This window comes from Equus caballus, chromosome 13, assembly GCF_041296265.1.
Source record: "Equus caballus isolate H_3958 breed thoroughbred chromosome 13, TB-T2T, whole genome shotgun sequence".
NCBI classification, from domain to species: Eukaryota; Metazoa; Chordata; class Mammalia; order Perissodactyla; family Equidae; genus Equus; species Equus caballus.
In genome coordinates, this window is record NC_091696.1 from 45785254 (window position 1) to 45807861 (window position 22608).

A 22608-nucleotide genomic window follows, 5' to 3' on the forward strand; every position below is an offset into this window, starting at 1 on the left:
GTTAAGAACAAAGCTATTAGAGTCCCTCAGCAGGAGAATGGGCATAGGATCAGGGCCAGAAGCTCCTGAAAGCATGTAGCAATTCGTCATGATCACACGCTGGAAGGGTTTTAACTAGGAAAGGGTCATTTAGCGTAACAAGATGGCCTCACTTATGTTCACTTACGCCCCTTTATCCTTTAAGACTTTTTTCTTTGTGAAATACCTTTTTTTCTGTTTAGAAAGTCTGCTTCCTTTCGCTTTCCTTATTTCCTCTCTTGACCCTCAAAATGAAAGAACGCCTTACACCTCTCTATGCCACCCTTGTTTTTTTTGTCTTCTACAAACTATAACATACATTTGTTATATTGCACAAATCTCAACATCCAATTAATTTTTATACAACTGTGTAACCACCGGCCAGATCAAGACCTAGAACCTGACCAACGCTCCAGAAAACTCCCTCATGGCCACTTGCAGCCAATATCCCCCCAAAAGGTAACCCCCATTCTGCCTCCTGGATCATGGGTCAGTTTTGCCTCCTTTTGAACTTCAAATAAATGGTAGACTCATAGAACATGTATTTATTTGTCTTTTGTGACGTTAATCCATATTAATGCATATAACTATAGCTCATTATGTTTTCTTTACTGCGTGGTATTCCATTGTACAAACGTATTGCAATTTATTTATACATTTCCTGTTGATGGACATTTGTGTTATTTCTCTCTTTTGCCTGCTTTGAACATCCTAGTATATTTTTGGGTGCATGTGGGCACTCATTCATTTGGGAATATGCTTAGGGATGAAATGGCGAGGTCATAGAGTGGGCATATTCTCCACTTTAGTAGATACTTCCAAACAGTGTTCAAAACCAATTTACATTCTCACCAGCAGTGCATGTGGTTTCTCTAACTTCGGAGTGCCTTGTTTCTCCCTTCTAGGACACAGGTAAAGCAGCCTTGTATAACTGAGCTCTAGGTGTGCTCATCAGTGGCTGTGTGGTTGGATGTTGTTGTAGGGTCATAGCCAATAGTTTAGAGGTCCAAATGCCTTTCCTGCTTCCTTATTTTGTGACCTTGGTTCATCGAACTTGACCTCAGCTGCATCATTAGTCTTGGAGCAAGAGGACTGTGGAGTCTGTCCCACATACTTTCCTGAGTCAGAATCTGAATCTAAACACTCTCCTATCCCCATATGCTCTCCCACTCACCCCTGGCATGGTCTCACCCCCATCTGGTACTTTAGACTTGGGATATGAAAGAGGAGGCCAGAGGAACATCACCACCCCTAATGTGGGAGGGGGCTTCATCAAAGAGAGAGTTGAGAGCTCTCGTAAATCATAACCTAGTCCTCCACGTCACCCCACCTCTCTCCACGAAAAGAGAAACTGAGTCTTCCTTCTGCTTTAGTTATGGATAGTACTGACGACAGGTATAGGGTCCTTCCTTTAAAGGTCCCATTTCTCCCTTTCTGTCCTTCTCTGTTCTTCTTCCTTCTCCTCCTCCCCTCTTCCTCTCCTCTTTCCTTTCCACTCTCTCCTTCTCTTTCTCTTTCATCCCGCAGCCAAGTCTTGAGTGTCCACTAAGCTCCCTGCCCTGTCCTAGGCAATGAGGAATGCAGATAAATGGATGTGATCCCTTTGCATAAGGATTTTATAGTCTCAGAGAGCTTGTTGACAACACTTCAATAAAAAACGAACTGAAAGCGGTGATGTCATTTTACTTGCAGAAAGAAAGAAGCTATTTCTTGGCATGGGATGCAGGATTATTGCTATCCTTTTCTCTTTTTTTCTTACATCTACAGCTTTTTAAAACACAAGGACCCCTTTGTGATATTAAAAAGTCCTAACACTCTGACACGATGAGCCAGAAGATTCTGAGGACTATTGATTGAAAAAATGTGCAGTGCCAAAAAGTTGCCATGAATTCACTGATGCTCACGAATCATATGCCTTTTAATTCATAGCAGTTTGACCATCTATATGTGTGGGAGGCAAATTGGTTTAAGCAGACTCCAGCAGGCCTTGGTATACATAGAATTTCCCAGACTTCTTATAATTTCTCTGCAGTCTTACTCCAGAGAATTATTTCTCACCAACTCTACCCTCTAATGGAAAACTGTGACTATGTCCCTTGTTTGACGTTTGACAGAGTTGCCCAATCCTATCTCCTCTTTTTCCTTTTTCTTCTCCAAGAGGCACAGGTTGGGGACCTGTGTACATAAAATGCCCCAACTCCAACTTGCATGGTTCATCAGGCAGCCTATGAAATCCCAGCCAGATGGCGACAGCGGCAATGAATTCTGCAACGCTCTAGCTCCAATCCACAGAGCAGAGACCTCAGTTGGAAAGTGGTGCTAAAACATTTATGCCAAAGACAGCCTGTCTCTGCATCTAACTAGATACATTGAAGCCTAGCCCTATTTTTATTTTGGTTTTGTGGCTTCTCAGCATTATACAGAAATGGAATATTCTGACATTTAAATAAGGGAGATTTGTCTTCCAAATTCAATCTATTTGTGTCCAGAATCTTGTACTATTTCTCTCCAGCAGCCACCCTCCACCCCCAACCAAAGGTATTTTTTTCTCTCCAGCAAATGGTTCAGTGACCCTCAGAGATCATAGATACGGAGGTCCTTGGCTCTGGGACACTGTTATTTCCAGACCCAAGGATAGCTGGCTTTGAGTCCAAAGCGTGAAACGAATGAAGCTAAGGCCCCAAGGTCAGCGATCAGATAGTCTGGCTGACCTTACTCTGTTCCAAGGCCACGGACTACATCTCTAGATCTAACCAGAGGTTTCCTTCTAGGGAAACTGGATAAGGAGAGGACTTGACCTCAACCCTGCAGACCCCAAGCCATCCTTACACCTAGCACCGCAGTGCAGAGCGAATCTGTTCTCATCGAGAACACGAGCCTGCCAATGATGGTGCCCTAGATTTTCTACAAAGAAACTTGTTCCTTTGCCATTTCCACTTCCACTCGGGCTTCTGAGAAACCCAAAGTGCCCAATCCCTGGGCAAGACATGAAACAGGATTGAAATGGGGTCAGTTCCCCTCTTGGTGTTCACAGCAAACCCTAATGGGATCAGCAGCAGCATCATCCTGACGTCTTTGGGCTATAGATGGAAGTCGGTTCCCTGTGGGGAACCACTGAACTCTGCTGCTGGGGTCTTTGATTGGAACTTGTTTGCCCCGAGAGTCGGCCTTGATTTCTGGGTTTCAGAAACTGTTCCTGACCCTTTGCCTGGAACCTCATGGAGTCCCTCCTTTCTTGGGCTCTTGCTGATCCTCTGGATCAGTGGATCACAAACGAATTGAGAAGAGGAGACTTATGTCATCTAAGTCAATACAGTCTTATGGGCCACCTACTGTATGCCAAGCCCTGTGCCAGGAAATGCAGATACAAGAAGAATAAGACAAGATCCCCACGCTCAATAAACTCACCTCCCAACGGGGAGGACTTGGAAGCAAGTTGCAGCTATATTCTAGCATGACAGATTCTCTATTGATGAGATATCCAGGATGTCATGGAAGGAGAAACCATGGTCTCATACCCATGTCTCTGTGTATTCAGGGAAGACTTCCTGGAGCTAGAGACCTCTGAGCTGTACCCCAAAGATAGCCATGGCCAAGTCTTCAGCACAGTACCATGCACAATACCATGGCGTATCCATAGTAAGTTGTTATGGGCAATGGTGATATTGATGACAATTTACAATGGACCCTTGTCAGCAATTTCTTACAAGTGAGTTTCTACCAGTCACAACATCTACTGGGAGCTGGAGAGTTTGATCTGCATGTCCTGCCTGCCCCTTGACCAGGAGGACTCTAATAATGATTGTGACACTGGGATAGAATTTACCCGTGACCTTCTACCACGCTGTAGCACCATTGTTCTAATTTGCCATCCCCACCCACCTGGAACAGCCTGCCTTATATTAAATGTGAGGAAACACTGGGTTTCCATGGACAGAAGCTGAAAAATCTTGGGCCCACCAAGCACACAGCTTAGCTCATCTAATGGCCTCACTGTTCCCAGGATACCCCAAACTCCTTAACGTGAAAGCTGAGTCCTTTGCAATTGGCTCCTGCCCTTTAGGCCCCTCCTTTGACCCCTTTTTCCTTCCCCTAAATTCTGAACCACTCTGATGTCAAAACACCCCCTGTTTCTGGCTGCCTCCAGCCCTAGGCAAACTCAATTATCTCATCTCACCATGATTCCTGGTGTGCCTGCCTGTCTCTCCCATAGGACTCTGAGCTCGTAGAGGCCAAAGCCTATGTGTTCTGAAAATACAGATGCCGACCATGTGCCAAGTGCTTTAGAAATGTTCTTTTTTCAACGAATGAATGAGTGAGTGAATGAATGAGGGAGGGAGTAAAGCAAAACTCAATGCAGTCCTCAGACAACCAAAAATCATTAGCTTCCTTGACTAGAAATGAAACAGAACATCCAGCCCAGCTTCTCAAAACCACACATTATTTCTTTCTGTCCTGTCACTGGCTAGGTTCAGGTGCTTTGCCCAGAAACCAAGAAAAGAAATATGTAGATGCGCCTACAAGGATATACGTGCGAGCTGATTCTAGAAGATGTGTTTCACCAAATTCTCAGGCCCTGGACCAAGCCTAAAGCGTAGAGGTTCAAAATGGACTTTTTACTACCAACCTCGGGGGAGAAATGCTCAGGAAGTCTGAAGGCTGGTCACATCGCATGCTATAAAATCCTTTCCCGAAGCAATCCCCTTAGCTCTCAGACTGTCTTAGAGAACAGAATGAAATCTAATCTGAAAAGCAACTTCACTCCCTCTGGAAGCGCAGAGAATGAGTCTAGGGCAAATAAGGAGCTGTTTTCTCTTACTCTGGACATACTAGATTCTTCTTGGAGAGCCAAGCCTCCACTTGGACATGCATTCTTGGAATCATAGACTCTACAAATTGGAAGGATACAGGAAGGAGTATGTGGTCCACCCCACCCCTCAGCTTCCCTGGCTTCAGGCAGGAAATAATGATGTCTCCAACAATATTTATTGAGTAATTAGTGTGTGTCAGGCACAGCGTGCATGCAAGCTTGTTTAATGCCAACAGCTCTCCTATGAGGTATATACTGTTGTGCTCCATTTGGTGGATGTTTGAACCGGAGCTCAGAGAGATGGAGCAAGTTCCTTCACCTCTCTGTAAAATGGGTGTGACAATGGTGCCAGCCACACGAAATTGATAGGAGAGCTACATGGGTTAATTTTTGAAAATTCTAGTGCAGTGTCTGAAGCAGGATAGAATTTATGTAACTTTGTTAAATAAAAGAATAGAAAAATAGATAAATGAATGGATGGGTGGAGGGATAGGTAAGTAGGCATCTGGACCAGGATGAAATGGGTGAGGGTTGAATACAGGCAGCTGATGCTCACACTACCTCCTGTGGCTGTCTAGACCTTACAAGATCATTGACATGCTCCCCAAACCCTTCGGGGAAGGGTGCTCCCTTATGTAGCTCACTCTAGTATTTTCTACCTGAAACATTCTTTCTTGTGATTCGCTGGAAGTTGTCCACTCGAATTTTCGTCCATTCCTTTTTGCAAATCTGAAACTCACGGCTTCTACCTTGCAAGTGAGTGGATGGATAACGTGAGAGACTCCATGCTCGTGCGTGGGCCCACACTGTCTGTCTCTTTTCTGTACAGGATTTGGCCTGACCAACGCTGTGCATTTCATGCAGCCTCTTGCAGCATCATCCACGGAGCTAATGGAAGCAAGGCTCGGACCTATGTGCAATGCTGTCTCAATTATTCTCGCCTGTTCCCTTTTAGATTTTACATCGTTCTGGCTCCTGCCTCTTGAAGCCCCACCAGTCTGCCTTTTAACTGGCAACCTTGGGAAGGGAGAGGGCTGTGACGCACCCCTCTATGTACTGGACTTATGGCCTTCCTTGGGATGGCACAGAACTCAGAGGTCGGCAGGTAGACCTGTGGCTGTCAACACTTTCTCCTGTGAAGACAGATATAGGACGAGCTTTTGAACAGGCATAACTCCCATGGATGCAAAGCCATTGACAAGTGCTCATGAGCTTCCTGTTGTTAGAGGTATAAATAGAGAGGGGGGGATCGTTCAGCATCGTGCAGGGACCCGTCCTCTTGGGTGGAGAGAGGAAGACAATACGGGCCTGGCTGCAGACCCAAAGCTGCCCAGCTCCCTCTGCTCCCAGGAGACCACTTAGCGTTTGTCTTCCCAGCAAGAATGATCTGCTTCAGGAAAGAGATTGAATTGTTCCATTTCCCAGCTCCCGTTCACAAGATCATATTGACAAAGATCGTGGCCTCTCTGTAAGGGGAGAAACGGAGGGTGGAATGAGCATCATAGGGCTGCTCCTTGGAAAAAGCGCCCTTTGTCACCTCACCCTGGCTGAGGACATGCGGCTTCCCAGCCTTTTACTCTCAAGCCTGCTGCAGGTTCCCTTTTTCTTTGCATTCCTCTATTTACGTGGCAGAAAAACTCACCCGACAGATCTGAACATTTTTGCGATGATGCCCAATTTAAGCTTGGGGATGGAAGGAGAGAAACAGAAACAGAAAATATGAGTTCAGTGCTTACTAGATGCTACAGGCCATGAGAAATATCAAAATCATAAAACACAGTCCCTGATCTCCTGCAAGGAGATTACAATATACTTGAGTAAATTAAAAGTGAAATAAGAAAGTATTTGAACTACAGTTCAGTACACGAGTAGAAGGCCACGAGGCAGGAAATGATTAACTGGAAAATGATTGGAACAGGCTGTAATTGGTATTGAGAAATGTGCATTTACTCTCCTTTCGGCTTGCGGGTCTGATTTACCCAAGTGGACTTGCAGAGGGCAGAGGAAAGATCTTTATATTTCCATCCTAAAAGGAATCCAGATGATGTTTCTTAATACCCAGACCGACCGTGTTAGAGGCATACGACCCTGGCTTTCTTTGGGATGGCACCAAAAGGAAGAAGCCCTGGAAATTTGACAAAACCTGGTGACAAAACGTGTGTCCTCACAAATCCAAAGGGAGGCAGGAGTCAACAGCACACTGCATTTTTGAAGGGATGGCATTGGTGTTTTTGTGAGAAGAGGAAGCGGTGATGGACATCCTGAGGCATACAGCGGGCACAGGCATGTGGCCAAGTTGGTGATGGCGCTGGGTGGACAATGAGCTAATATGGCAGAGTCTCCCAGGACATTTGTGACTCTGGGAAAGCCCTGAAGGCTGTTGGAAGGAAAGGAGTTGAAATCAAGATATCCCTTCCCATTGCTTTGCCTGGGCCCAGGATTAACCAGCATCCTTCCTTGAGGGTGAAAAATTTGTAAAGGGATATATTTCCTATTTTTTTCCTGCCATAAATATGTATGCTTTTTCAATCCTGACTACAAAAGCTAAACACACATATATGGTTGTGGTACAATGGTAAACTGAACTGGCGTGAGCCCCCTTTACGCTGCAAACACATCCCAATGCAGGGTTAGAAGCGTGTGCACACACACAGACTTGCACAGTGCACAGTCAAGGTCAAAAGAGAGGAAAACCTCAGGTGCTGGAAACAGAGTAGAAGGGGATAGTCTCCTGGGTTTTCAGCTGAGGGGCAGCAGCCTAAGGGGCTTCAGGCAGTAGGGGTGGAGACCAGAGCTCTAACTTCCACATGGGGGCCCTCGACTGTGCAAAGAGAGTAGAAAGTAATACCACTGCCTAAATCAGAGACCTTCAATGAATCAATGCGTCTGTGAAAAGGAGACTAGAAAAAACTGTCCATCAAAGTGAAAAAAGTACAAGAAAACTCGCCATCTGTTTGAAGCTCTGAGTGAGAAATTAAAACCCAAATGAGTATGGAAGTCTAAATGTTTACTATTCAAATGGTGTGGTAATTACAGTAAAAACTTTGCGTACAAAAACTGGTAAGTGGAAGCGCCTGGAACCAGGGCAGGAGCCCACTGTAGCCCGGTGTGCTTGGGAGCCTGGTGGGTTTTAGGGGGAGAACAGCTCTGCTGAAGACTAGCTCATAATCAAAAGTTACGAGTGTCAAAGGAAGTAATCCACCATGAGAGTCAACACACAACAAACAGAAGAATTCGAATTCCACGAAGTAAGGTGGCGGGGAGGGGCAGGGCGGAGAATAATCCGAAAGCCTGTTAGGTTTGAAATTATTAAATGTATAAAAGTTTTAGAAATCATAACAGAAGAGTAGGACATTATGATTAAAAAAAGGTAGAACTTTAAGAGAGCTGGATGAATGTCACAATTAAATAGATTAAAACCTAAAGCTAAATATTGCTAATGAAAGAATAAATGAACTGGAAAATAGATCTGTGGGAACCATCTAACTCCATGACAGAGAGAGAAAGGAATGGAAAATGTTAAAACAAAATTAATAATATAACCTAGAGGATAGAATGAGAAGGACCAGAATATTTGAAACAAAATTTTCAGGAGGAAAAAAAAAAGATAGAGTTATTATGTGTCCTTAGGGAGTCGAAAATTCGTGTGACGTCACTACACACCTTATTAGAATGACTAAAATCCCCAACACCGACAACACTAGTCAATTCTAGTGAGGATGTGAGCAACAGGAACTCATTATTTAGCGATAAAAAGAAATGAGCTATCAAGCCGTGGGAAGACATAGAGGGACCTCAAATGCATCTTATTAAGTGAAAGAAGCCCGTCTGAAAGGCTACATACTGAATGGTTTGAGCTATATGATGTTCTGTAAAAGGCAAAACTGTAGAAACAGTTGAAAAGATCAGGGGTTGGCAGGGGTTGGGATGGGGGATGGGGAGATGGATAGATAGACACAAGAGTTTTAGGGCAGTGAAAACTACTCTGTATAATACTGTAACGATGGATACATGTCGTTAAGTATTCAGCAAAACCACAGAAATTTACAACAGGAAGTGAACCCTAATGTAAACTATGAACTTCCGTTAGTAACAATGTATCAAGGTTGGTTCCTGAATTGTAAAAAATGTACTGCAATGCCAGATGTTAAAAGGGAACGGAGATGGAAAATACGAGAAAACTCTGTACTTTCTGCTCAGCTTTTTGGTAAATCTAAAACTACTTTAAAAGATAAAGTCTATGAATTTTAAAAAAAGATAGGTTGGGGAGAGTTAATATTCAGAGCAACAATGGATGAGATTTTTCCAGAATTAAAGTTATGAGTCATCATATTGAAGAATTACACTGAGTTCAGAGCAGACCAAATAAAACAAATTCACGCCTGGATTCCACACCAAAGACAACACGAAATTCTCAGAAGCAATTAGAGAGAAAATACAGATTGCGTGGAAGTAATGACCCATTAGAGTACTAGCTGACTTCTCAATCTAGATCAGAACAAAACTCAATAATGTCTTCAAAAGGTCAAGGAAAAATAATCGTCAACTTCGATTTCTGTGTTCAGCCAAATCGTTTAAGACTGAGAACAGACAAAAAGCAATACACACTAATTTCACAAAACTTAGAAGAGAAGGCAATGTGAGAGCAATAATTGTGATTAGCCTCTTCAAAAGAGAATCAAATAAACATTGGAGTATGTCCTTTATTTTTCTCTGCATGTCTCTTATGTCTTAGTGTCTTATGTCTTAGTATATATATATATAACACACACTATAGTCATACTTTACACTGAACATTATATGCATCTCCCCTGATTTTCACTGTCTTTGAAGGATAATTTTTAAAGGCTGAATCATAGTCTAAGTGTCATAGTTTAGTGAATTGCTAGACAGTTAGTATAATTGCTAGACATTCATATCAGAGAACTTCCTCCTAAATGGCAAATGGACAAATGTGCATAAAAGAGAGACGAATTCATGCTAAGCATGCTGACATTTTCTTCCATTGAAAACCCCACCTGCTTCTGCTTCTTCCTTTTTTTTTTTTTTTTTTTTGCTGAGGAAGATTGGCCCTGAGCTAGCATCTGCACCAATTGTCCTCTATTTTGTACATGGGATGCCATCACAGCACAGCTTGATGAGCGGTATTTATGTCTGCACCCGGCATCTGAACCAGTGAACCCTGAGCTGCCAAAGCGCAGTGCACGAACTTAACTGCTACACCACTGGGCCGGCCCCCACCTGCTTCTTTCATTGCCTACTGAAGTTGGGAGGTGTTGAGATGGCAAGGGGCCATTCGGAGCCCATTGGGATGTCTCTTTTCAATCTATGTTTTGTGCCTAAGTGTGCTGCTTGTAGGTGACTGGGGGTTCTAAAGAAAGAAGAAAAAGGAAACTAATATACTTGAGGACCACTGTGTGTCAGGCACTGTGCTGGGCACTGCCTTTACAACAATCCTGTGAAGGCTATTATTTATGAGATCTTACCATGAGTCAGGTACTCATCTAGGAATTTTGCATACTAGAGTGCATTTGATCCTCACCAGAACTCTAGGAAGCATGCACTACTGTTACATCCATTGCGCAGAGAGGGTAACCGTGGCTCTGAGGTCACACAGCTGGTAACGGATGAAGTCACGGCTGGAACGCAAGTCTTTCCACTGTAGCATGCTGCAGTTTATCCCGTGTTCTGTTCCAGGCTTGTGTGGGTGTTGGGGATAGGGATAAAGAGAAGCAGAGAGGGCAGAACATACTGATAATGACCCAAAAAACAAAACAGGGACTGTGCCAACCCTCTCCACATGCTCTCATTTCACCCTCCTGCAATGATATTAGGGAGGTGTTATTACCATCATTATCTTTACTCAACAAGTGAGTGAAGGCAGACCAGGAGAGCTCAGTAACTTGCCTTACTGTTAGACAGTTATAAGTCACATACGTCTGTCCCAAACCCAGTGGTATCTGCCCCAGTGTGCATGCCCTGCTCCTCATGCCTGTGGATCTTGTCGTCTGTCCAGGTGAGATGGAGGAGCTGGAGACACTGTGGCTCACGGGGATCTGCCACAACGAGAAGAACGAGGTGATGAGCAGTCAGCTGGACATCGACAACATGGCGGGCGTGTTCTACATGCTGGCGGCCGCCATGGCGCTCAGCCTCATCACCTTCATTTGGGAGCATCTCTTCTACTGGAAGCTGCGCTTCTGCTTCACGGGCGTGTGCTCCGACCGGCCTGGGCTGCTCTTCTCCATCAGCAGGGTCAGTACCCCCGGCGGCTTCTTCCTCATGGGGCCGGCAGGGCCAGACAAACACGGGGCTTCGCGAGAATCAGGGAGTCTTGACTCCTTGGATGGGGGAGGGGGTCCCGCACATCCTCCTGTCACTCAGCAGCCGTTCTGGGGCTTGTCAGAAGGGGGTCCAGATTCTGTGCGTTCATAACCCAGAGACTGCAAACTTACATGACTGTGGAAGCCAGAGAGGAAAGGTAAGTGGCTAACGCAGGCTGAGCATGAGAAAAATAGCACAAATGAGATGAAAAATAGCAACTGAACCTGGATGTCAAGGTGAGGGAACCACAGTGAATGCTGGGAACTATGACAAATTGCATAATTGTTCCCACACCCACAGGGGGCAGTCATCCTCAACTCCTGCCCAGTATTGTCTTCTGGGAAGGCAGGGCCAGTCTTATCAGGTCTTCTAGTTTTTAAAAGAGAAAGTGGTCATCTGATTAGATGCGAAACCTTTTGGTTTTTAAATATTAGTAACTAAATCCATTAAAAGCCAGAAAAAACCCAAAACACTCCATGGGCCAAACATGGCCAGTCTGCGGCCTCCATCACTAGCACCCAGATGTGCCATACAACACTGCTAAAATTCCTCTGTGGGATGTCACAACTTGTGCATGCATTCCAGCAGAACACGCACCAAGAAACAAAATCTATATATAATGCTACGTTGTGTGTATATACGCATCTAACAAACCACAAGAGCATGTGTAATGCACCAGAGCCTGAAATGGAACACAGATGTGAAGAACCATGAGAAAATGCACACACATCAAACAGAAAACAAAAATATGCATTCAACCCAATGTAAACTACAGCACAGAAGATGCGTGCTATAGTGAGCTCACGCGCCATCCAGGAAAATCTCTCCTCCGGCTGCACGATATGGCATGTGTAGGTTGCCATCAAAAGATACATGTGACATAATTCATCAATAATGAGAACAATTAGGGGAAATGCTGAGGTTTGTGGAGCACATATATGTGCCAGGCACCATATAAGGACTTTTCTTCATCTCATTTAACCTACAAACCAGCTCTATGAGGTGGGGACTGTTATTAGCCCCAGATTACAGATGGGGAGATTGAAAGTTATGAGGTTAGGGGAATTACCCAAAACCACATAGCTTTGCTGGAGCCAGGATTTGAATCTAGAGCACGTGGTACCACACTCTTACACCAGCAACAAGCATCAAATATAAGCAATACAAAAGATTCGATGCAATTCATACTACCCCACATGTATGTGCGTGCAACTCACATAATACATATTTATATATTTAACACAATCTAGTCATTTACTTGCATCATGATAAAAGCACATACATACGTTGTTCACTCATCTTCCAACACAGCATAACATTATCCAACTATCTGGCAATCAATCATCTATCTATCCATCCATCCATCTATCTTCTCATCTATTTATCTACCTATCTCTCCCATTTCCTCACCTTGGAGTTTTTTTCACTCTGAAAACATTTAACAAATTAGGATTTGAAACATGGTGAAAAATATTTGGTTAAAACCATCTAATTTTATATGCTTATGTTTATTGGGAAAGCTAAATATTCATTTTAAAAGGAATGTGTGTAATCTTGGCATTTGATGATTTTTAAGAACGTTGGAGATTATGTAGGTACACATTAACTTAATGAGGAGGATTTATTTTCTCCATTCAGTAGCACCCTAAACTTGGATTCTGTGCAAATACGTACTTCCTAATTAGCTTGATGGCATCTAAACACGCAGATTGCTTAAAAATAACATGCATGCATACAGCTAGGTATTATGCCAACTTTAAGCTAATTCTCTCCACCAATTACTAAAGGCTTTCCATGTCCAGGTCATTCTGGGATTATCGTGAGCAAAGGCACGCTGTTGCTTTTACTTGTAATTACTGCTTGTTTTTAGAAAAGCATCGCCTCTGTTTGAGATACCGTTAAGCAAGCCAAGATGATAGGATTGGCATGACGAGAAATGAACTGAGTCCTTCACTCCCGTCCCAAGCATCTTGAGGGGCCTGAGTGGAGGGGGCGCTGAGCAGACAGGAGCAGGCGTTGTGCTGTGGCTTGACAGGCTGGTAGTTCACTTCAGCCTCCTGTCCCTAGGACACTGCAGGGACTTCTGTGCCCCTTGAGGACTCCCAGCCACCATCATTCCTGTATCCTCGAAGGCTGCAGGGAGCCCTACTTGAGCACTGACCATCCTTCTCCCCAGATAAAATTTGTCTTTTAAAATAAGTGCAGTCCGATATGTGTGAATAGAAAGATCTCCTACTTAATGGTATGTTCTTGCCTCTCTCATGTATAGGGGAGCTCAGAATAGACTCACCCTCTGACGCTGTGTACAGCAGGGCTTCTGGGTTGCTAAAAAATGTCCTTCCTTTCTGGTCAAGGCCACGACCCACCTCTACAGCTGTCTGATGTGCATATTTACACATATGCCACCTTCCATATATGCTTACTTACACAGCACAGAGAACACACGTGGAAAAAAGAGTATCTTCATTGTGAGCACACAATCATTTTCATTAACAAAGCTGCAGTGGGAATTTCCCAGCGAAGAACCTGCTTTCCTACAAATGCAGGGCCACAGTTACACACTGAGTTATGCTTAGTGTGTGAGCAAGGGCCTGGGCCACCTATGTTTCCGCCATCCTCTCTAATCCTGCCAAGACTTTGTGAGGTTGATATGATCACATGTGTCTTATGGATGAAGAAACTGAGGCCCAAAAGCTTAGAGTGGGTTCACCTTATGTTTCCTTGAAGCAACAGGGCTCTTCTCACTTTGTCTGTCATCCCAGAAGAAGACACAAGAATGGAAAAATTATCTGTGTATGCAGGGCTGGGTGGCATGCGTTAGTCAGTTTCCGAGTTTAGGCTCCTTTCTGAGGGATGTCGATCCAGGATGCTCTGAAATTGACTTCTACCCCAAAGCAGGCTTTTCTGTACATCCACCATGTCTCTCAATTACAGTTCTTTCAGCACATGGACCATCCAGCTGATAGACTTACAGCTATTGCTATGCAACAGACACACCCGGCCCTCCTTGTGAGCTCGACATCCTTTGGGATGCTCCTGGATAACGCGATGCAGATGCAAACCTACAATACATGCACTCCTGGCACTGCCAAGGGAGAAGGCCAGGGCTCAAAGAGTCATTTATTGAACACTAGAGCCGAGCTTCTCCCACAGCCCCACCCCTTGTCTTTTACAACTTCCACAAATGTCCCGCCTTGTCTGTGGGATGTTCTTAACTTTTGCTTTCTATCCAAGACACTTTCCCTCTCATGCAGAAAAATACAGCCACTGTCACCAGCAAAAAGAACTACCCCAGTTGTCTCCCGACACGTGAAGAATGGGAGACTAAGCACAGCCAAAGACCAGGGAGATGGAAACCGTGGCCGCCTGCCCAATGGGCTCAGATGGGGGGAGCTTGGAAACAGTGAAAGAAGCTTCTGGCTAACCCACAATTGGGACCAATAGACTAGAAGTCAGATACTGTCTTAGTCCATTCAGGCTGCTCTAACAAAACACTATAGAGTGGGTAGCTTATAAATAACAGAAATTTATCACTCACAGTTCTGGAGGCTGGAAGTCTGAGATCAAGGTGCCAGGAAAGTCAGGTGAGGGTCCTCTTCTGGTCATAGACTTCTTGCGTCCTCACATGGTGGTGGGGGGGGGGGCAAGAGGGTTCTACGGGGTCTCTTTTATAAGAGCACGAATCCCATTGATGAAGGCTCCATTCTCATGACCTAATCACCTCCCCAAGGCCCCACCTCCAAGTACCATCAACTTTTAGGGTTAGGATTTCAACATATGAATTTAAGGGGCGGGGGGGACACAAACATTTAGACCATAGCAGACATTTTAGAGATCTGGCCCAGGCTCCAAGGAGGACAGCAGAGCCCGTGCCCCGTTGAGGGTGTTCTGAGAGGTCAGGAGCAGAGCAAATTGCCTGGAACGGCACATTGAGTCATCAAGGCTAATTTTATCTGGGCCCACTGGGTGGCTGAGAGGGCATCTTATTTCCACAACTCATAAAATGTAGCTGGAATCTATGAATAATAGAGAGGAGAAAAGAAAGAGAGAACTCTGCAGGGAAGAAAAAAACTCCAGCCCAGGGATTTGGTTCCCCAGGTAGGGTTAGGCTGCCTGTCTAACCAGAAAGCCACAGTGGCTTTCCAGAACAAACCTTCATTGTAAAGGGCAGCATGCATTTTCTTGCAGCTTTGACAGAATGGGCGCTGTGTGCTCATGTTGGTGAGAAAGGATAGAGAGGCGAGGTGACAGCAAAGAAGGGCAGATCAGGAATGACTGAGGAGCTTGTCCAGCTCACATTTATTGAGCCCCTGTGTTGGCGTTATTGTGTCTTGCCCTGGTCCCCACCTTAGGAGTCTATGATTCCCATTTTATAGATGTGGAAGTTGAGGCTCAAAAAGATGTAGTGGCTTATCCAAGGTCACAGAGCTAATAAAGGATGGAGCTGGGACTCACGTCCAGTGGCTTCCAGGCCTCTGACTCTTCCCATTATTCTGTAATATGCACCTCCCCTCATCAGCAGCCCATCTAGAAAATGGATCAAGTCAGTTAGAGAATGCCGTCATCAAAACCTGGGATGCAGGCATGGTTGGTCACGTTGACTCCTTCCTGTGGCTTCAACTGGCAGGTCAGCACCTGGGAATTGCCTTAGCTCTGTCCTGTCGGTTCCCGGGGAAACCAAGGATGGGAGAAAGCAGCCAGCAGCCATCCTCCCATCTCCTGAAACATAATTCAGCTCCCTGACCCCTTCTGCAGGCCTCCTGCATACAGAGAGACAGCGAGCTCATCTCAGCGGGTAGAAGCATATTGCTCTGATGGTGAAGGGGTGGAGGGAAGTTCTCACAACCTTTAGGGGGTGGAGGGGAGCTCATGAGAATTGACAGGGAGCCAGCAAATTCCTGTCAGCCAACAAAACTTCAGGGAAAAAAAATGTGAAAACCGCTGTTTTCATAATACTAACAACAGGGAGAAAAGGCACAAATCTTGGCTGATTCAAACATATAGGAGACACACTGATTTTCACCCCTAGTAGCAGAGTCCCCCGAGGTCAGGGTACAAGATTATATTACTAAATTGGGCAGGGAAGGCATAGGTTAACATGAAAGGCTCAGAGGCGCTGTGCTTTGTGAAGTACGTGGTGAGTTTGTGATTTCCACATCCATCAGCCCTGGAAGCAACGAGGAGGAGACATTGCTTCCTGGCTGGGTGAACAGCCAACCACACACGACGTAGAGAAGGAGGCTAAAGACAGGGATGCGGGAAGTGGGAAAGGGCATGATGCCAGGACTCGGCCTCAGGGAGCCTTCGCCACGCAGCCTGGGGTTGAGAGGGGCAGAGAAAGAGCCGCTCAAACACACAGCTGTGGGCTTTTCTGTTTATTGTTCCTTGAAGGCTGGGGTGGGCATTGTCTTTAGAAAACCCTGGGGACAATGCAGCAGTGCAAATGGGTTGAGGCTGTCACAGTTCTGTGAGCATCCTTGTGGGTGAAGCTTGTCCCCACCATGGGGAACCGATGGAGCCACTATTATCAGAGTCCACAGTTAATCACTCATATTTGCCACTAGTTTATGCCAAAGTCAGCAGCAGCTGCCACCTTCGCTTTATAAACCCCTTCTTGGGCTGGCTCCCTGTCCGTCTTGGGAGGACCAGGTCAAATCCTGCAGCTTTGATCTGATTGTTCCCTTTGGGTACAGCTGCCAAAATCTGGGGGCAGGAGTGGGGGAAGGGGGCCACAAATGGCAATGTCACTGGTGCTCCTTCGTCTCCTATGGCAGCACGAGTCAAGATCTCTTCCCTTGGGTTACTTCTAAGTAAAAGTAAATAGCTATTTTTAAGAAAGGAAGAAGATGGAGTGGAAAGTAAGAGACCTATAGACGGGGCTGCTTATATTTGAGCTCCCCAGGAGTCCTGAAGTCACTCAGTTCCTGGATGGATTTAAATGCAGCATCACTGTGTCATCGGGACTCTCCACTGTTCTTAGTAACTAAAACCCAACTCTAACTATGTTGAACAAACTCACACACAAAGAATGTATTAGTGGGGTAAGTGGAAAGTCCAAAAGGGTGGTCCAGGGGTTCGAACCATGTCATGCCTCTCCATCCCCTGTGCTCTGCCTTTTTCTATGATGGCTTCATTCTCAGGCTAATGTCCCCACGCGGTGGCAGGGACAGTCTGCTGCACCTGCTCCTTGCATCCCAGCATCTACGTCTACCCTTCCAAAAGTGTCTGAGTGGTCACACGTGCATTTCATGCCTATGCTTAGACTAATCAGAAAGGATGCTCTGATTGACCTGCTTGAGCAGGATCTCATGCCTTGATTGACAGCTTCAGTGTGTGGGTAGAGGGAATTCCCCAAAAGAATTAATAATAGGTGGTCCTTTTGTGCCGACTTAGTTTGTCAGTACCTGACTCTCTGGTATCCAGACTCCAGTGATGATCCTGGGAAAGTTTAATAAAAGTGTGAGTTAGTGACCTAGGTATTGGGAGGTCAATTAGATATCCTTGTATGCCAATTTGGAAGCGTCAAGACCCTGATAGTTACAAGAGCATCAGTTGATGCCTTTTCTCAAACTCCATGTATAACTATGTGTCAGATAATCTGGTGCCAGAGAGACAAGACAAGCCTGATGCTTTGCCACCGGTCTCATACATTTAAGAAACATCATTGGAATTCCTACTGGATTTCACTCTTTCTCCAGGGCTCCTACAAGAAGCACATATCTCACCTTTGCAGGTAAAGTTCAGCTGTGAAGTGGTTTCCTATCCATGCTGCTGCTGATGGTGTTTTATGTGACTTCCCACAGGGCATTTACAGCTGCATTCATGGAGTGCACATCGAAGAAAAGAAGAAATCTCCGGACTTCAATCTGACTGGATCCCAGAGCAACATGTTGAAACTCCTGCGGTCAGCCAAAAACATTTCCAACATGTCCAACGTGAACTCCTCAAGAATGGATTCCCCCAAAAGAGCTGCTGACTTCATCCAAAGAGGGTCCCTCATCATGGACATGGTTTCCGATAAGGGAAATATGATATATTCAGACAACAGGTCCTTTCAGGGGAAAGACAGCATTTTTGGGGACAATATGAATGAACTCCAAACATTTGTGGCCAACAGACACAAAGATAACCTCAATAACTATGTGTTCCAGGGGCAGCACCCTCTGACTCTCAATGAGTCCAACCCCAACACGGTGGAGGTGGCCGTGAGCACAGAATCCAAAGGGAATTCCAGGCCCAGGCAGCTTTGGAAGAAATCCATGGAATCTCTACGCCAAGACTCGCTGACACAGAACCCCGTCTCCCAGAGGGATGAGGGACCAGTGGAGAATAGGACCCACACCCTAAAGAGTCCTAGGTACCTTCCAGAAGAGGTGGCCCACTCGGACATTTCAGAAACTTCGAGTCGGGCCACATGCCACAGGGAACCTGACAACAATAAGAACCACAAAACCAAGGACAACTTCAAGAGATCTGTGGCCTCCAAATACCCCAAGGACTGCAGCGAGGTCGAGCGCTCCTACCTGAAAACCAAAGCGAGCTCCCCCAGGGACAAGATCTACACCATTGACAGCGAGAAGGAGCCCAGCTTCCACTTAGATCCTCCCCAGTTCGTTGAAAACATGACGCTTCCCGAGAATGTGGACTTCCCAGATCCCTACCAGGACCACAATGAAAACTTCCGCAAGGGGGACTCCACACTCCCGTTGAACAGGAACTCCCTGCACAACGAAGACGGGCTTCCCAACAACGACCAGTATAAGCTCTACTCCAAGCACTTCAGCTTGAAAGACAAGAGCTCCCCTCACAGCGAGGGCAGCGACCGCTACCGGCAGAACTCCACGCACTGCAGGAGCTGCCTCTCCAACCTGCCCACCTATTCAGGCCATTTCACCATGAGGTCCCCCTTCAAGTGCGACGCCTGCCTACGGATGGGGAACCTCTATGACATCGATGAAGACCAGATGCTTCAGGAGACAGGGAACCCAGCCACCCAGGAGGAAGTCTACCAGCAGGACTGGGCGCAGAACAACGCCCTCCAGTTCCAAAAGAACAAGCTAAGGATTAGCCGTCAGCATTCCTACGATAACATTCTCGACAAACCTAGGGAGATCGACCTTAGCAGGCCTTCTCGGAGCATAAGCCTCAAGGACAGGGAACGGCTCCTGGAGGGAAATTTGTATGGGAGTCTCTTCAGTGTCCCCTCAAACAAACTCTCGGGGAACAAAAGCTCCCTCTTCCCCCAGGGTCTGGAGGACAGCAAACGGAGCCAGTCTCTCTTGCCGGACCATGCCTCCAATAACCCTTTCCTCCACTCCTATGGGGATGACCAACGCTTAGTCATTGGGAGGTGCCCCTCAGACCCTTACAAACACTCGTTGCCATCCCAGGCAGTGAATGACAGCTATCTTCGATCGTCCTTGAGGTCAACGGCATCATACTGTTCCAGGGACAGTAGAGGCCACAGCGATGTGTATATTTCCGAGCATGTTATGCCTTATGCTGCAAATAAGAATAATATGTACTCTGCCCCCAGGGTTTTGAATTCCTGCAGCAATAGACGCGTGTACAAGAAAATGCCTAGTATCGAATCTGATGTTTAAAACCTTCCATTAATGTTTTATCTATAGGGAAACATACGTAAAGGCCAACCTTCTGGAGGGTAAATGTCGGATGTCCAATAGTGCCCTGCAAAGAGGAAGAGGATTTAGGAAGGTATTTTTTTTGTTGGTTCTTTTGCACATGGCTCCATGCCATAGTCTTCCACTCAAGGAATCTGGTGAGGTGTGTGCTGAGCACAGCGGATACCAGATAGGTGAGTCCTTAACCAAAAAAAAAAATAAATAAAAGGGCAAGTCTCCTGGACATGCCTGCTAGGTATGTTGGCAATAATGATGCATTGGATGCCAATGGTGATGTTATGATTTCCTATATTCCAAATTCCATTAAGACCAGCCCGCCATGTAATTTCCTCATCGGAAACACCTAACGGTTTCTCTAATACAGAATAAGCAATATGGTATGCATGTAACTCTGACACAGACAAAATAAAACCGTTGAGAATGCATCTGCACCGTAGCGAGATTGACATGTGCAAGAGATTAGGAAGTTTGGCTTTGTAACCGTTTCAGCTTTATTGTTCTGCCTTCTGTCACAGCCCAGGCCCAACCCCAGAACTCCAGGCTCCCCCAAAGAATAGTAAGTGAGTGTGTTCGTGGTAACTCTGCTATCCTCATTCTAGTCCCTTTCCAAGACATAGCTGAAGTCAAAGGCCGGAAGGGCCCTCAGGCAGAGAGCTACAAGCATCTCTTTGGATGTCGATTTGTGTGTTTCACAGACACTCTCTCACCCTCGGCTTTGATGGTCTTGTTCAGAGCTGCATAAACTAACACATTTATGTCTTCAATATCTAAGTGTGGATCTTCTGTCTATGACACAGCGGCCGTTGTAGTCTATGCCGAAGACTCTTGTGTACGTAAGTTTGCATTCCTCCCTCTGGTGATGACTCAGGGTTGTATAGTATCTGTTACCCCTCCCCTCCCAGGTAACCATAACTCATTCAGTCCCTGAACAGCCATGGCGGTGTCTCCTTAACTGTGTGTTGCTGTGCCCAGAGTTGTTAATGTGGTGGCATGCACCAGCAGCCATATGTGTACTGTGATATGTGGGAAGTACAACGCCAGCTGTCTGCTGAAGGCTAGCACGGTTTTAGGTGTGTCTTCCTTAACGTCATGAAGTTCGGTTGGATTCTCGTTTCCACCCAAAACTCCTCAAATCAAAAGCCTTCAAAACATGAGAGACACTCATGCATCTACCCTGAGCATCCTCCAAATTGTGGATAAACTCTAGTGGGACAAGTGATTTCTCTCTTCTGAAATATTCCCTCTATTGGAGGCAAACTGCTTCACCAGCACCAACAGAGATAAATGAAAATTCCTCAAAGCATTTGTCATTTCCGAGTCGCCTCCATTATTCCATTCTTATGCTACTCAAATCTGTGCCTGTGTGATATGAAATGATACTCATTTTCAAAAACTGGGAGAGGAAGGGAGAGTCTCCATGCGTGGAAAGCTCTTAACACAGTGCCCAGTACGTGCAAAGTGCCAAGAAAATAAGTAAGTAAAAGTGCTTGGTATAACACTTTATCAGACCTAATTTTTCTAGTTTAAAAATAAATATTATAAAACCCGCAAACGTATTAAATAAAGATTTTATACAGTCCTAATCTAGTAATTAGTGTCTTTTAAAAAAACACTGATGCCCCTGCAATATTTAGGATAACTAGCCATCGGTTTTTGCAGAGTACGTGGGTCTCTTTGGTTACTTGCTGCAGAAACCCTGAGCTAATGTCAACCAACCTGCTGGTTTCCCGGTTTCCTCTGGCATTTTGCTTTGGGTTCTTGGAGAAAGGGACAGAGTGGCAGGTTGAAGTGTTACCCTGTCTCTCTTACTCATGGCGTGTTCTGTTTTGTAGGTAGTGTTTTCCTGTGAGTGGGCAGATGCAGGAATAATTCTCTTAGAGCTTAAGGGTTCATTGACTGGCTCCATCTTTGGGAAAGTGCACTTAACCTCAAGAGCCCTATAATGATAACAAGTGGTTGCAATAAATTTCAGGGTCAGTGGTAGGGAGGCAGAGGGAAGCAACGGGTGAGAAAGTGTTCCCATTATTTTTGAGGTTGGAAGGCAGAAGAGGCTGACTAAGCGCTGATGACAAATGCACCTGAACATTGCATTTTATTTCGTGGATGTTGCAATCTTGCTGCCCTAAAACCCAACATTGGAGACGCCTAGATTGAAGGACCTGGAATAGTCGCTCTAATTTCTAATCGTAGGCACCCCTCTGACTGTATTGTCTTTTAGGACTTTCTGCCTTTGCTCTTCCATTGCATTCCAGACCTATATTCCCCCAGCCAGGATCACCTCCATTTCCTCGCAAGACTAGCGTGTCTTAACACGAAATGAATTAAAAAGTCTCCCCAGAATACAGAGCAGTGGTATGTCAGCAATCCAAAGAGGCTGACTGTCTTTCTCCGGTGCCCTCACAACCCAGGGGGCTGCCAAATGTGGCAGAGACCTCCAGGGAGTGTGCAAATTACACTCAGAATGATTCCATAGACCAGAAAGTCTTCTAATAACACCATTATTTCTGCTATTAACCCCATACTTCTCCGAATAAGGAAACTAAAAATGTGGCTTCTGGAAGAAGCAACAATAATCTAGTGAAAAAATATAGACTTCTTTTAATACCTAAAGTGTTTTAAAAAATAAATAATCAGGATTGGATGATATATAATCTCTCTCTTCCACAAATTCACTAATTCTTAATTGTGATGATCCCAAACCTAAGGAAATTGACCACTGATCAGATGATCAATTTCCACGTGAAAGGTAGTAATGGAGAGCAATTCAGAGGTAACCCGAGTCAGTTCAGTTCTTTGGTAAAAGAATAGGAGGAT

General features: G+C 45.3%; 1 protein-coding gene across 1 annotated transcript in view; it reads left to right on the plus strand.

Moving 5' to 3' along the window:
* Positions 1-20001, plus strand: part of GRIN2A (glutamate ionotropic receptor NMDA type subunit 2A) — a 361399-nt gene extending 341398 nt beyond the window's left edge. The window contains exons 13-14 of the mRNA XM_023616336.2: positions 10845-11083; positions 17956-20001. Of these exons, the coding sequence (XP_023472104.1) occupies positions 10845-11083; positions 17956-19755 (2039 nt within the window). The 3' untranslated portion in view covers positions 19756-20001. The remainder of the gene's footprint in view (positions 1-10844; positions 11084-17955) is intronic.
* Positions 20002-22608: the final 2607 nt, after the last annotated feature.